The following is a 12,411-nucleotide window of genomic DNA, read 5'->3' on the forward strand; positions in this document are numbered from 1 at the left end:
AGGATGCAAAATTAATATGGATTCTGATTGTAATTGTGGCTACATGAGTAGGCATATGTGCCTCAATTCCTGCAACTGTGTAAGAGTCAGAAACAAATTTTACTGTATTATAACATTTAAACTTTAGAAACAACTATAGTCATTGGGGCTTCATCTTGTATGGCTTTATTTTTCCATCTATTAAAAATGTAATTATTTTATGAATCATATTTATTGAACAGAGCATTTTTCTGGGTTAAGTGAGATAAAACACATAAATAATATGTATCCTAAGTTTTTACTATAGCTAATGTTATAACCGAATTTACTATAACAATTTATATGTATATTTATATCTTTTACTGCCAGCATATTTCCCCTATTATTCCAACTTCAGGGAATTCTACTTTAAAAAGTACAGGATGACATAGTTCCCCCATGCTCTGTATATGGGGGAATGTCTTTGCTAAATTGATAACAGAAAGATATTACTATAAAACACAGTCACAAGGTGGCATCTTCCTCCTGTCACCACTGCCCTCTGCTGTGACTCACTTTTACTGCATTATGAATTTCAAAATAAAGCACAATTCCTAGCACACATGAAAACTGAAATGTTTTACTGTCTCTGTTCCATTACTAACTTTCGTTCTTGATGTTCCAGAAGGATCTTTGCTAGTATCCCGCCGTTAGTGCCCCTCCACCTTTCCCTCAGAAGGCGTCTCCTCTTCTTGTAGTGTCTACTTCAATACAGAAGCAGAGCTTCAGGAAAAGGAAGGGTAAAGGCAAAGTCCTCAACTCAAACACAGGTCCCAGATGGTAGACAGGATTGAGACTGTTTCTGCTTCATACAAACTGTTGGCCTTTGAATTCAGTTATAGGTGTGTGAAAAACACAATGCATCTCTCCTTTCCTTCCCCACCAACACATTTTTTTTTTTTGCAAGTCAGTATTTCTTGAGATGTGTCCAGGGTAGTATTTTTCCAGTTCTGCTCCAGAAGGTCACTTCAGTACTTTTAAGTTGCATTTTCAGATTTTCACATAATGAGGGTTTTTCTGTCATATTCTGTGTCTATTATGAGATAGTCTGTATCAAATAAACCTAGTACAATTTACTATTTCCTCTTTTTGTCTACCACAACACTCATGAAAGCATTTACTGAGACTGCAAACTCCACAGTTACAGCTTTGGGTGTATTGGTCATGATTAAATTCCGTTGGATGTGACAGACATCCCCTACACACACACACACACACACACACAGTAGACAGTCAATCTGGGATGAGCATGATGGTTCTCTTCAATGACGTCAACAATTACTTCTTCCTGGAATGAGACCAGTATTGTCATAGACACCTAATGGTCCAAGACAGCTGGTAGAATTTTGCCAGCATATTTGTGTTCCACACGGAATTATAGAATAAGGAATGAGAGGAAGAGACGGAGGAGACAGCATTTGCCTTTCAATGAGGTTCAATAGAAGCTGCCAAACAAAAGTGAAACATCTGTATCATTGCTCAGAAAGTAGTTACATGGTCAGATTCAGCCGCAAGAGAGGCTGGAGAAAGTATTCTTTATGAACTTTTGTGTCCAACTTAAAATTCAGGGGCTCTATTGCTTGTAAGAAGGTTGGTTTGTGACTAACAAGGTTGGTCGGTGACTAGGAAGATTGATAGGTGGTTAATATTTTCTGCCACAGTGAACATGAGACTTAAGTTATGACAGATATAACCCTTTATTACAAATGTTGACTTAGGGAAGGTGTGTAAGACGCATGCATTTTCCGAGACAATCCTTTAAGGTGATGTTGTGTTCTGTTCATTTGTTGTTTTGTTTTAAGTTGACCTTGTGGGGAGGCATCTTTTTTTTTAGACCATCAGAAACTAAATGAAGCATGCAAAGAGCAGCAGCAGAAGTAGGAGAAAAATGGAAGATTTTAGTAGTTCTTGACTTTCTTTTCCAAGTCTTAATGAGACAAGTTCCACCCCTCCCAGTCCCCAGCTTAACTGCTTGAGCCTAGAAATCTGTTTTGTTTGAATAAGAAGTGTTCATTGTTTGCAACCCTAGAGTTCTAAGGCAATTTTTCACCTCCCTGGGTTTTTGTGGGCAGCACATGACACAGCACACATGGTAGTTGCCATGGTGCCTTGAACACAGAAGTTCTGATGTATTAGCTTTTTGTGATGTTTTAAAGAACAAAAAGTAGATAAAATTTGAAAAAAAAAAAAAACACTCCCTCCTCTCTTTGAAAGTCCCGGCTCAAATGATGTCTAATTAATTCTACAGAAAGATTTAGACCTTTCTAATCCTTGACCTCTCTTCTCCATTCTTGGAACCATCTTACTGTTTTGTAATTGTTTACAAATCTATGTTCTGTTCTGATGCACTTTGAAATTTATGGAGGATTGCAAATAAGACTGACTCATCCTGAAACGCTCAGTGTCCACATACTGGCAGAGAGTAGATGGCTAATAAACCTGTTAGAAAAAATAGGAATTAAAGCAAAGGTGAAATTAAAGCAAACAGAATTTATCAAGTACATGTTGTGTTGTTACAAGATCTATCATAAGAACTTTACTTTTTATGATTTAATTCTTACACTCATCCTTATTAAGATGTTAACATTATTCTATTTTGCTAATGAGCAACTGATGTCACATTTATAGGATTAATCATGGCAGGGTGAAAGTTTTATTCTAGGCAAACTGACATCAGAGAGGTAACATATCAACATAGACACTGTGATATCTCTGATTCCAGGTATTTCATTAAATGTAGATGGAATCAAGTCATTCACTATCAGAGACGAGGGAAACACTGAGCTAATTGAATTTCATCATGAAATAGATGTAGCTCCTTCACCAAGGACTGGAAGTGACTCGATTCAAAAGATGCATGCCACTGCACAGACACCTACACACAGGTCTCCCAACTTTCTGATGGAAATTTGTAACTAAGGCCTCACCTGCTGTGTCAAGTGCGTTCATTTTTTACGCTTGCACCATCCACTTTGGGAGCTTGCTTTGGACATTCCCACCTCCAGGTAGCAATCCGTGTTTCAAAGTAAAAACACTGTAATAGCATGCTAAGCTGGACGCCTCTAACTTCATGCAACTAAAAGCACATGAAGGAAGTATGGGGGAAAGGACTTTCACACACATTTCAGCACAAATTCCGCATCCTCAGAGAGGGTGTAACTGACTTTTCCAAAATCAGTTCTATTCACCAACCCATCCTTCAGACTACATAGGATGGTCAGTTGTAATTAAGGATACAAAGAGGTAAATATCTAGTCCCTGGTCCCCTCACTTGCCACCCCTTAAATTCCCAAAGGATAACAGTCATGCCAGTGTTTGTTCCTCCTCATATTCCTCGGGTCCACGATAAACTTTGACATATAATGAGGACTCAGAAAACAGGTGTTAAATGAAAGAAAGAATGAAAAAACAGAGGAGCAAATAAATGCATCGATGAGGCAGCATGTTTATCCATTGCCATGGGATGCACTGGTGTGTGTAGTTTGAAGGGTCCTCAAGGGTCTTCGCGACTAGCCTAACGGTGCTCAGACAGGCCATCAGAAAAGTCATGCAAAGGGCTACTTGGCGAGGGCTTTGAGGCCCCAGATGGGGATGGGACACAAAAGGTGAATAAGCAGTTTTCAAAGGATGCTTTCAACTCTCTGGCCAGTCCGCGTGTGTGTTTTCTTCTGCAAAGTGTTTCCAATTACTGTGGCACTCTCGGTATCTGGATCCATCTCCAGTGAATTCCTCCACAGCTCCTGCCAGACATATGGGATCAATCAAGGCTTCGGTGCTGGTGCTCTTGCTGCGGGAATGTTGACAGCCTGACAGACAGACGCGGGGTTCTGGTGTCATGGAATCTCGGAGCCTTTGGCTGCATCCCGGGAGAAGAAGAGGGGGAGGAGAGAGATAGAGGCAGAGATAGACAGGGGAGTGGAGAGGGGAGAGCCAGAGACGCAGAGTGGGGGTGGAGGGAGAGAAGGAGGGAAGCAGGAGATCCTTGTTGACTGCCCCCTTTCCTTCAAACATTTTATAGGCTTCAGGCAGGGAGAGGAGGAGGAGAGAGGGACAGAGAGCGCGCGCCCTTCCCTCCCGAGTCCCCGCGCTGCCAGAGGCGTCTGGATTGTGTCCCCAGTATCAGATGAAAGGGCGCTGAGACTCGCGGCCGCTGCCCACGACCCACTCCGCGCACGCCCCTCCACGAGCCGGGCCGCCGGGCGCCTCTCCCCGCTGGGGCCGCCGCCTGCCCTCCGGGGCGGCCGCTCCGTCGCCAGCGCAATGTGGCCGCGTCTGGCCTTTTGTTACTGGGGTCTGGCGCTCGTCTCGGGCTGGGCGACCTTTCAGCAGATGTCCCCGTCGCGCAATTTCAGCTTCCGCCTCTTTCCCGAGGCCGCGCCGGGGGCTCTGGGGCGCCTGCCCGCACCCACAGAGGAAGCGGCCGAGAGCAAAGTGGAACGGCTGGGCCAGGCGTTCCGGCGCCGCGTGCGGCGGCTGCGGGAGCTCAGCGAGCGCCTGGAGCTCGTCTTCCTGGTGGACGAGTCGTCCAGCGTGGGCCAAGCCAACTTTCTCAGCGAGCTCAAGTTCGTCCGCAAGCTGCTGTCCGACTTCCCCGTGGTGCCCACGGCCACTCGCGTGGCCATCGTGACCTTCTCGTCCAAGAACAACGTGGTGCCGCGCGTGGATTACATCTCCACGCGCCGTGCGCACCAGCACAAGTGCGCACTGCTCAGCCGCGAGATCCCGGCCATCACCTACCGCGGCGGCGGCACCTATACCAAGGGCGCCTTCCAGCAAGCGGCGGTAAGGCGCCCGCCCCTCCTGCCCGGGTCCTGGCGCTTGCCGCCAGACCCTTCCCACACATCGCTACCTGCAGGTCCCCACAGCGCGGCTCAGTCTGGGCCAAGGCGTAACCTACCCAGGTCAAGCGTCTCCATTCCCCCGAATCAGCCGAATCAGCCGTTAGCACCCAGCTTTTGTGAGGGTTCAAGTGGGGCAATGGGTTTTGAATGCCTAAGCAGAGGTAAGGCCACTTAAAAGATCCTCTTTGAGCCTGTTAGGAAAGAGGGGGTCCATCAGATGCTGCCCACATTCATACCTGTTGGAACAGCCAGCAGCCAAGTGGGCTGACTAAGCTTTAGGCAATGTTCCTAATGAGACATAGAGTGTTCAGAATACCTCCCCATTGCTTGCTAGGGTACTGTATGCTTACAGCAGCGTGTCCTTCTAATTATACCCAAAGTCCTTTATGAAATATTTAGCCCCTGGAAAAGGAAGTCAGTTTGGGTTGATGGACTTTTACAAAAACCTATCTCCTTAGATGACAAAGTACTTGATATTTAGTCAAAGACTGTTTGGAACGTGTAGAAATACCTGACACATAATAATGCGAGTCAATGTTTGTAGAATGAATGAAAAAGAGAAAGCAATGAAAGTGTTACAATTGTATCACCCTTAAACATCTGCTGTTTGTATGTGATTGAATGCTTATCCAGTATGTATTTCTATATAAAGTAGGAAGCTCAGTTAGTGCCTTGAAGTTAGCTTGTTTTTTTCCATTGGTTCTATGCTGATTAAAATGCTCTACGTTAGCTGTGTACTATTCCACAGTTTGTTTCACTCAGCACCTCTAGTTCAGTACTTAGGATTTCTCTGCTGGGTTACAGAAAATGGAAATATTTGTAGCGTCTTCTAGTTACTTTCTACAAATAATTCTATAAAACTTGCTGACTGCAAAGATGTGAACTTTCTAAACTTCCTGATGCATATCTTCCATTCCTCCTTTGGAAGGTTGTAGGAATCTGCCTTCTTTCTGGGGGAGTGTCACAAAAGATAATTTGTGACATGCTGTCCAGTATAATGTGTCATTAACTTGACTATCCTGATCAAGCAGACTTGAGTAGAAGCATCATCTTAGTGAATTCAAAGTATTGGCTTTCAAAGGTAACATTTATCAACACTTTCATTGAGCATTTATGTTTATTTCTCTTGACAGTTACCTTGTTGCATTTTGTTTCCTTTTGCTGTCATTATACATTAGTTTTTTCCTTAATGATTTATAAAGGCTCTTTATGTAGTAAAGCCCCAAATTCTTTTATATCTTTGTATATGCTGCAAATGCAGTTTTGTTTGTTTGCTTTTGCAGGTAACTGTGTTTTACTTTCATTTATGACAGCATTGGTAAAAGGATAATGTAAATTTTGGATGCTCAAATCTATAAAACGTTTCCCTTAAGATCCTACATTTCCTTATATTCATGGAGTAGCCTTAACATTTCCAAAGTGTACAAATTGTTTTCCATTTAATAGATTAACTCATCTGGAACTTACTCTGGTATTAGGTAGGTTAAAAATGTACACTTTTATTTTTTAAATAGTTAACCAACTGCGCCAGTATCATTTACTTAATAACCACTGATCCTTATCAAGTTAAACTGAATTCCTCTTTTACCACATATCAGATGTGTAGAGAGATTTTTAATCTCTTCCTAGCTTTCTGTTTCTTCCTATTATTTTTAAGCTTTGCCAAGATGATTTAACTATGATAATTTTACAACATGTTTAAATATCTGCTTATTGAGATTCTCTCTTCATTTTTTATCTTTTTTGAAATCAGTATTTGTTATTAGTTAAATGAATTTTTAATTCATGTTCATATAGCCCAAATAAAATCATTAAGGATTTTATTTTCAATATAGAATATAATAAACAGATTTTAGTTTTTCCAACTCAGAATATGATTAGCCATTTCTACAGATTTTTTATGTCCAAAAGCAAACGTACAATTTTTTTAGAAATTAAGTCATGCATATATTTATCAATATTAGTATCACAGATGTCATGTTATATTAAATTTTAAATAATTATTATTTTAAAAATATGTCCTTTAAATTTTGATCATTGTTGAAATCCCTTGGTTCATTTTTCTTTCCTCTTTTAAGATACATTTTATGTCATTGATACTGAATATGACTTCTAGAAAATACAATAACCAGAAAAATCCATGAATCATTGTATGTTTGGTACACTTCTTGGCTTTTTGCAGTAGTCTAGGTAAAAGGTAGGTTTTCAGCCATGTATCTATGGCATGCATAAAAAGCGCTTACCTACAAAAGGGTTAAATTGTTCATTCTCTTGTAATTTGGCTCCTTCCTCCTTTCCTTTCCTTTGTTTTATACTCCTGTTGCCATAATGTGTTACACTTCTGTGTCATTGTTCATGGTTATACAGTTTTCCACCTTAACATTTTTTTCTAATATTTATCCTATAATTACCTGTCATTCAGATTCAGGGGCACTTCAGGGAGTTCCTGGAAAATTGAATGGGTCCCAAAATTGGTTCAGAATTTGGGGATCCATGCAAAATGTTTTCCTATCACACGTTTTCCATGAATTTGCTGAAGACACCTTGCATGAATAGATTTCAAACTTTTTGCCCCCAAAACAACTTGATTCTTTAATGAAGCTTTTTGAAGTTTTTTTGTAGGTTTAGACTGTTATAGACAATAGTGTGGGACTGGCTTGGTCTATATGTCTAACGATTACGGAAGTAACATTTTCACATCGAAGATTGTCTTTTAAGGTCTTTGACACCTGTATCAGGTTGTTCTGCAGAAAATGGTACCCAACTGAATCTTTGCATGCAGTTCCTGTGTCCATGGCTACAGTTATTTGAATATCCCTTCCCTAAGTTAGCAGGTGAGGAGTGTTGTCCCATTTTGAACTACATTTCTCTAGTAATGAAGTCGAACATTTTTTCAAAAACCGTTGGCTTTCTTTAGCTCCAACTTTAAAAAATATCCATGAAAACAATGATATTCACTTTTTTCCACATTTGATTGTGATCCGTTTTTTAATCAGAGATGGTTGTTTTACACTAAATCTTGATGACGTGAATTGCGGCTGCCAAGTATAAAAGTATGAGGCAAATAATTTTTTTTAACAGCATTTCACTTCCTTTTAAATTTTGTTTAGAATGATGGCATCTATCATTTTACAAATATGTTTGACCTATTTTTATTTGGTTTTCTCATTGTGTATGAAGTTTTAAAACTCAAAAGATTTGCATGTTTATTTGAAAGCAGAGTAACAGAGACAAGGGAAGAGACAGAGAGAGATCATCCTTTGGTTGGTTCACTGCCTAAATAACCAAAATGACCAGGAACCAGAAGTAGGGACTCTTTGGGTCTGCCCTGCGGGTGGCATGAGCAGCGGTACTTGGATCATCCCGTCTGCAAGGCAACTGGAACTACAACTTGTGTCCCAGTGGGGGATGCCATTATGGTAAGAGGCAGCTTGGCCTGATACAACACAACTCAGGCCTCATCATGTATGAAGTTTTAAGGGCCTTTTAGAAATGAAATTACTACATAATGGTGCTTTGTTGATTGAAGTAGTACCACCAGGCAGGGTTTAGCTTTGCAGACCCAGTTCCCTGTTGGACCTGGCTACTACCCTGGGTACTACCCTGGGATCCAGATGGCTAACTTTATTGTTAATGTCACTGCTCACCCTACAAAAAGAAAGAGCCTGATCATTGCATAGGAGAAAACCTTGCCATAAACCAGCCCTTCTGTTTGGTTTGGCCAGGTTTTCCTGGGGCTTCTGAGAAGGCTGATCCAAGCCAATGAAATAGGTAATGAGTCAAGGACACAGTGCACCCCTTAAGACCTACTCAGTCTTCAGCTTTCTTCTTCCAAATACTACATCCTGTCTTGGAAAGTGGACTTGCCAACAAAGTTCCCAGTGTCTTACTTCAGTCTGGGTCCATTTGTAATTTAACAAGAAGAGATTTCTCAGATGTTTGTGTTCACTGAACTTCCCTTTGACTATTTTTCTTTTCTCATTTTGGATGCATTATGAGAAGGTACACGAGGTCCGCTGGACCCGGTCCCTGTCTAACCTGGAAGCTTGCACGTTGTTATTTTAAATTTCATATAAAACAACTTACAAAATTATGGGAAAACTCTTAAGCTTTTCCTTTCTAGGTAATAATTGTTTTATAATGACCTCTTGTTTGTGTTTTCTTTCTATCATATATTTATAAGTCACCTTCCATCAGCTAAATATTTGGGCTTAAAACTATTATGGAGGCCAGGCTCTCTCTATCCTGAGTATTTTACATCGAGCTGAATCAGAGTCCCTGATTCCACTTTGCTTTTGCAAAATAGTTATGAAATAAGTATAACATGAAGCTTCTTTTGAAAAAAGCTGCGCTTTCCTCATTATTCTGGAGTTCCAGAAATACGATCCTCTGGTGGAGAATGTGCAGTCTTGCCAAAAATCCCAGCTTTCAATGGCATGAAGACTGGGGACAGACAGACACACACACTTCTCCTAGCTTCAGGGAAACAGCATCATCAACTGTGTGTCAACACCAGTTCGCGTTCTCACTTTTAGCTGGAGAGGAATCTTCTCCGCACCTCCTGTAAAGAGAATATATGTTATAACATCTTCTAAAACAACCTGAAGATGTGTGTGATGTAACTAGTTTAGAACCCAGATAAAGAAAATTAGGGTCATCCTGTTTCTTGTCCTGAAATAGGCTGGTAATAATCTTCTTTGCAGTTTGCAGTGATCTTCCTGGTGTCCCTAGTGCTGAAGGCATGTGGAAAATTTTGAGTTCCCCTTTCCTACATAAACAGGTGAAGGCTCCCATAAATTCCCCGTGGCTCCAGTCGTCCCAAATTCAAGAGTTGCTCACTAGTGCAGAGGCTAAGTTTGTTCTTGTTCCTCTGGAAATATTCTCATTTATACTTCTAAGATTATAAGCTGGTTCTTGTGCTGCCTTTGCTCTTACAGCAGGACCTCTTTCAAAAGGTCCTTTTCAGAACTTTGCAAGTGTGAATAGAAGGGAACGCAGTGGAACGGAGTGGAGTGGAGTCGATGAATCTTCAATGTGTAATATAGAGCGAGACCTCAAGCTGATTTCCTAGGCAAAAATAAGGTAGTGCCAAAATTCTCAGTTGAAAGGAGAATAAATAATTCCCAAGTATAGAATTTAAAGTAGTTCTACTTCGTCAAACATTTTCATATATTTGTCCTGTTATTTCTACATATAGAACACTGATATAGAGTACTTTTGGATGAGCATTTGGCATAGCTATTAAGAGGCTATGGGGATGCCTGCATCGTAGCTCAGAGTGCCTGAGTTTAAACTCTGGCTTTCCTACCGATTCTAGGTTCCTGTAATGCACAACCTGGGGAACAGGTGATGGCTCAAGTAACTGACCCCAACTCAAGCTGTGGTCTGGCCCAGCCCTCATTGCTGTGACATTTGGTTGGTGAACCGGTGAATGAGGGTACTTAATCTTTCTCTTGCTTTTCAAATACATTTTTTCAAGTTAAGTTTTTTTTAAGTATGTCTGCTGATTCTGTTAGAAATTTAGATCACTATTAGCTGCCATTACTATATTTTTTAAAAAGATTTATTCATTTTTATTACAGCCAGATATACACAGAGGAGGAGAGACAGAGAGGAAAATCTTCCATCCAATGATTCACTCCCCAAGTGAGCCGCAACGGGCTGATGCTGTGCCAATCCGATGCTGGGAACCAGGAACCTCTTCCGGGTCTCCCACGTGGGTGCAGGGTCCCAGTGCATTGGGGCGTCCTCAACTGCTTTCCCAGGCCACAAGCAGGGAGCTGGATGGGAAGTGGAGCTGCCGGGATTAGAACCGGCGCCCATATGGGATCCTGGGGCTTCCAAGGCAAGGACTTTAGCTGCTAGGCCACGCTGCCTGGCCCTATTACTATATATTATGCTTAGTTGAAATACATTATGAGATAACTTGGTAAAACCATTCTTTAAGTACTTCTTAAAGTACTGTATGAGGCTGGGGGTGGGAGGGCTACTAGTTTGCCTTCTGAGCTTTGTTCTTCTTTTTTTTTTTTTAAGATTTATTATTATTGGAAAGCCGGATATACAGAGAGGAGGAGAGACAGAGAGGAAGATCTTCCATCCGATGTTTCACTCCCCAAGTGAGCCGCAACGGCCGGTGCTGCGCCGATCCAAAGCTGGGAACGTGGAACCTCTTCCAGGTCTCCCACACAGGTGCAGGGTCCCAAGGCTTTGGGCTGTCCTTGACTGCTTTCCCAGGCCACAAGCAGGGAGCTGGATGGGAAGTGGAGCTGCTGGGATTAGAACCGGCGCCTATATGGGATCCCGTGGCATTCAAGGCGAGGACTTTAGCCACTAGGCTACGCCTCCGGGCCCCCTGAGCTTTCTTCTTAAGCTAATTGTTTAAGAATGAGCTTAGTGGTATACAATAGAAAGATTTAAAGTCCCTAGCTTAAATGTGATCAATATTTACTTCACAAAGTAATACTTGAGTAGAAAACTAGAGCTCATTTGGTTGATCTATGATGTCTTCAGAGATCCAGGTCCTGTTTTTCAGCTTTCTCCACTATCTTCAGCTTGTGCCTCATAGCCTACAATGGCTGTTGGCACACTTCCCATTAGGCTTCATTCCAGACCTAAGGAAAAAGGACCAAAAAAATCATAGTTCTTTTAAGGAGGCCACTTACATTCTTAAAATCACTTTCATGTAAATATTACTAGGCAAAATTTCATCTTCTGGGCACTGTTAGTTTCTGCCAAACTGGTGTGTCAGGAGTGAGTGTCTGACAAGGGAAAGGACCGGAAATCCCACCTTATTTACTTCTCTAATTTTACTGACCTGGCCAGGATCAAAATGGAAAAACCTGACCTCACCTAAATAAAAATATCTTTAATCTTGTGCCAGATACTTCGTTTGAAAAAACAGTCAAAGTTCCTGAACAGTGCATTAGAATATTAGCAATGGATATTCCATATATTAGCTCCAAGAAGCTCCAAGGGAAACATTACTAAGAGTGACAGAGAAATTAAATGCTCCAAAAGCAAAATTGTATTCTACCTTTAATTTACTAGACACCATTACACATTTCTCAGGCACATGTGATTTTTCTTTGGGTTTTCTTGGAACTGTCAGGTTAAGAGACTTCCACATCAGAAGGTATTTCCTGGTAAATATCGTCCCTGCCTTTCCCATAGATTTTTAAGACTGTTAACTAAATCCAAAGACCATATAAAGAATGGATTTCTGGCAAAAAGTCTGCTTCTATGCAGTCTAATTGGCTCTGATTGGTGGCTAGTTGTAGGCACTAGAGACTGCGTGAGAGTTGTAATTTATGAGCGTTGTTCACTTGAAATGAATGAAAGAAAATGGAATCTGCAAAGCACTAGGAAGAGCATTTCCCTTTTGAAGACAAAATGTCATTGATTTGAGAGAGAGAAAGAAATAAAGCTCCTATCCATTGACTGACTTCTTAGTTGATTAGGATAGCCATGATGGGACTCGGGGCCAAAGCTGTGAGCTAGGAATGTAATCCAGGTCTTCCACGTGAGTGGCAGGAACTCACTTGAGTCATCATCA

General features: G+C 41.4%; 1 protein-coding gene across 1 annotated transcript in view; it reads left to right on the forward strand.

The window, feature by feature from the left end:
• The first annotated feature begins 3,322 nt into the window (after positions 1-3,322).
• SVEP1 (sushi, von Willebrand factor type A, EGF and pentraxin domain containing 1) overlaps positions 3,323-12,411 on the forward strand; it is a 168,598-nt gene continuing 159,509 nt past the window's right edge. Inside the window, exon 1 of the mRNA XM_058672513.1 lies at positions 3,323-4,800. Within this exon, the coding sequence (XP_058528496.1) occupies positions 4,279-4,800 (522 nt within the window). The 5' untranslated portion in view covers positions 3,323-4,278. The remainder of the gene's footprint in view (positions 4,801-12,411) is intronic.

This window comes from Ochotona princeps, chromosome 14, assembly GCF_030435755.1.
Source record: "Ochotona princeps isolate mOchPri1 chromosome 14, mOchPri1.hap1, whole genome shotgun sequence".
Classification (NCBI taxonomy): domain Eukaryota; kingdom Metazoa; phylum Chordata; class Mammalia; order Lagomorpha; family Ochotonidae; genus Ochotona; species Ochotona princeps.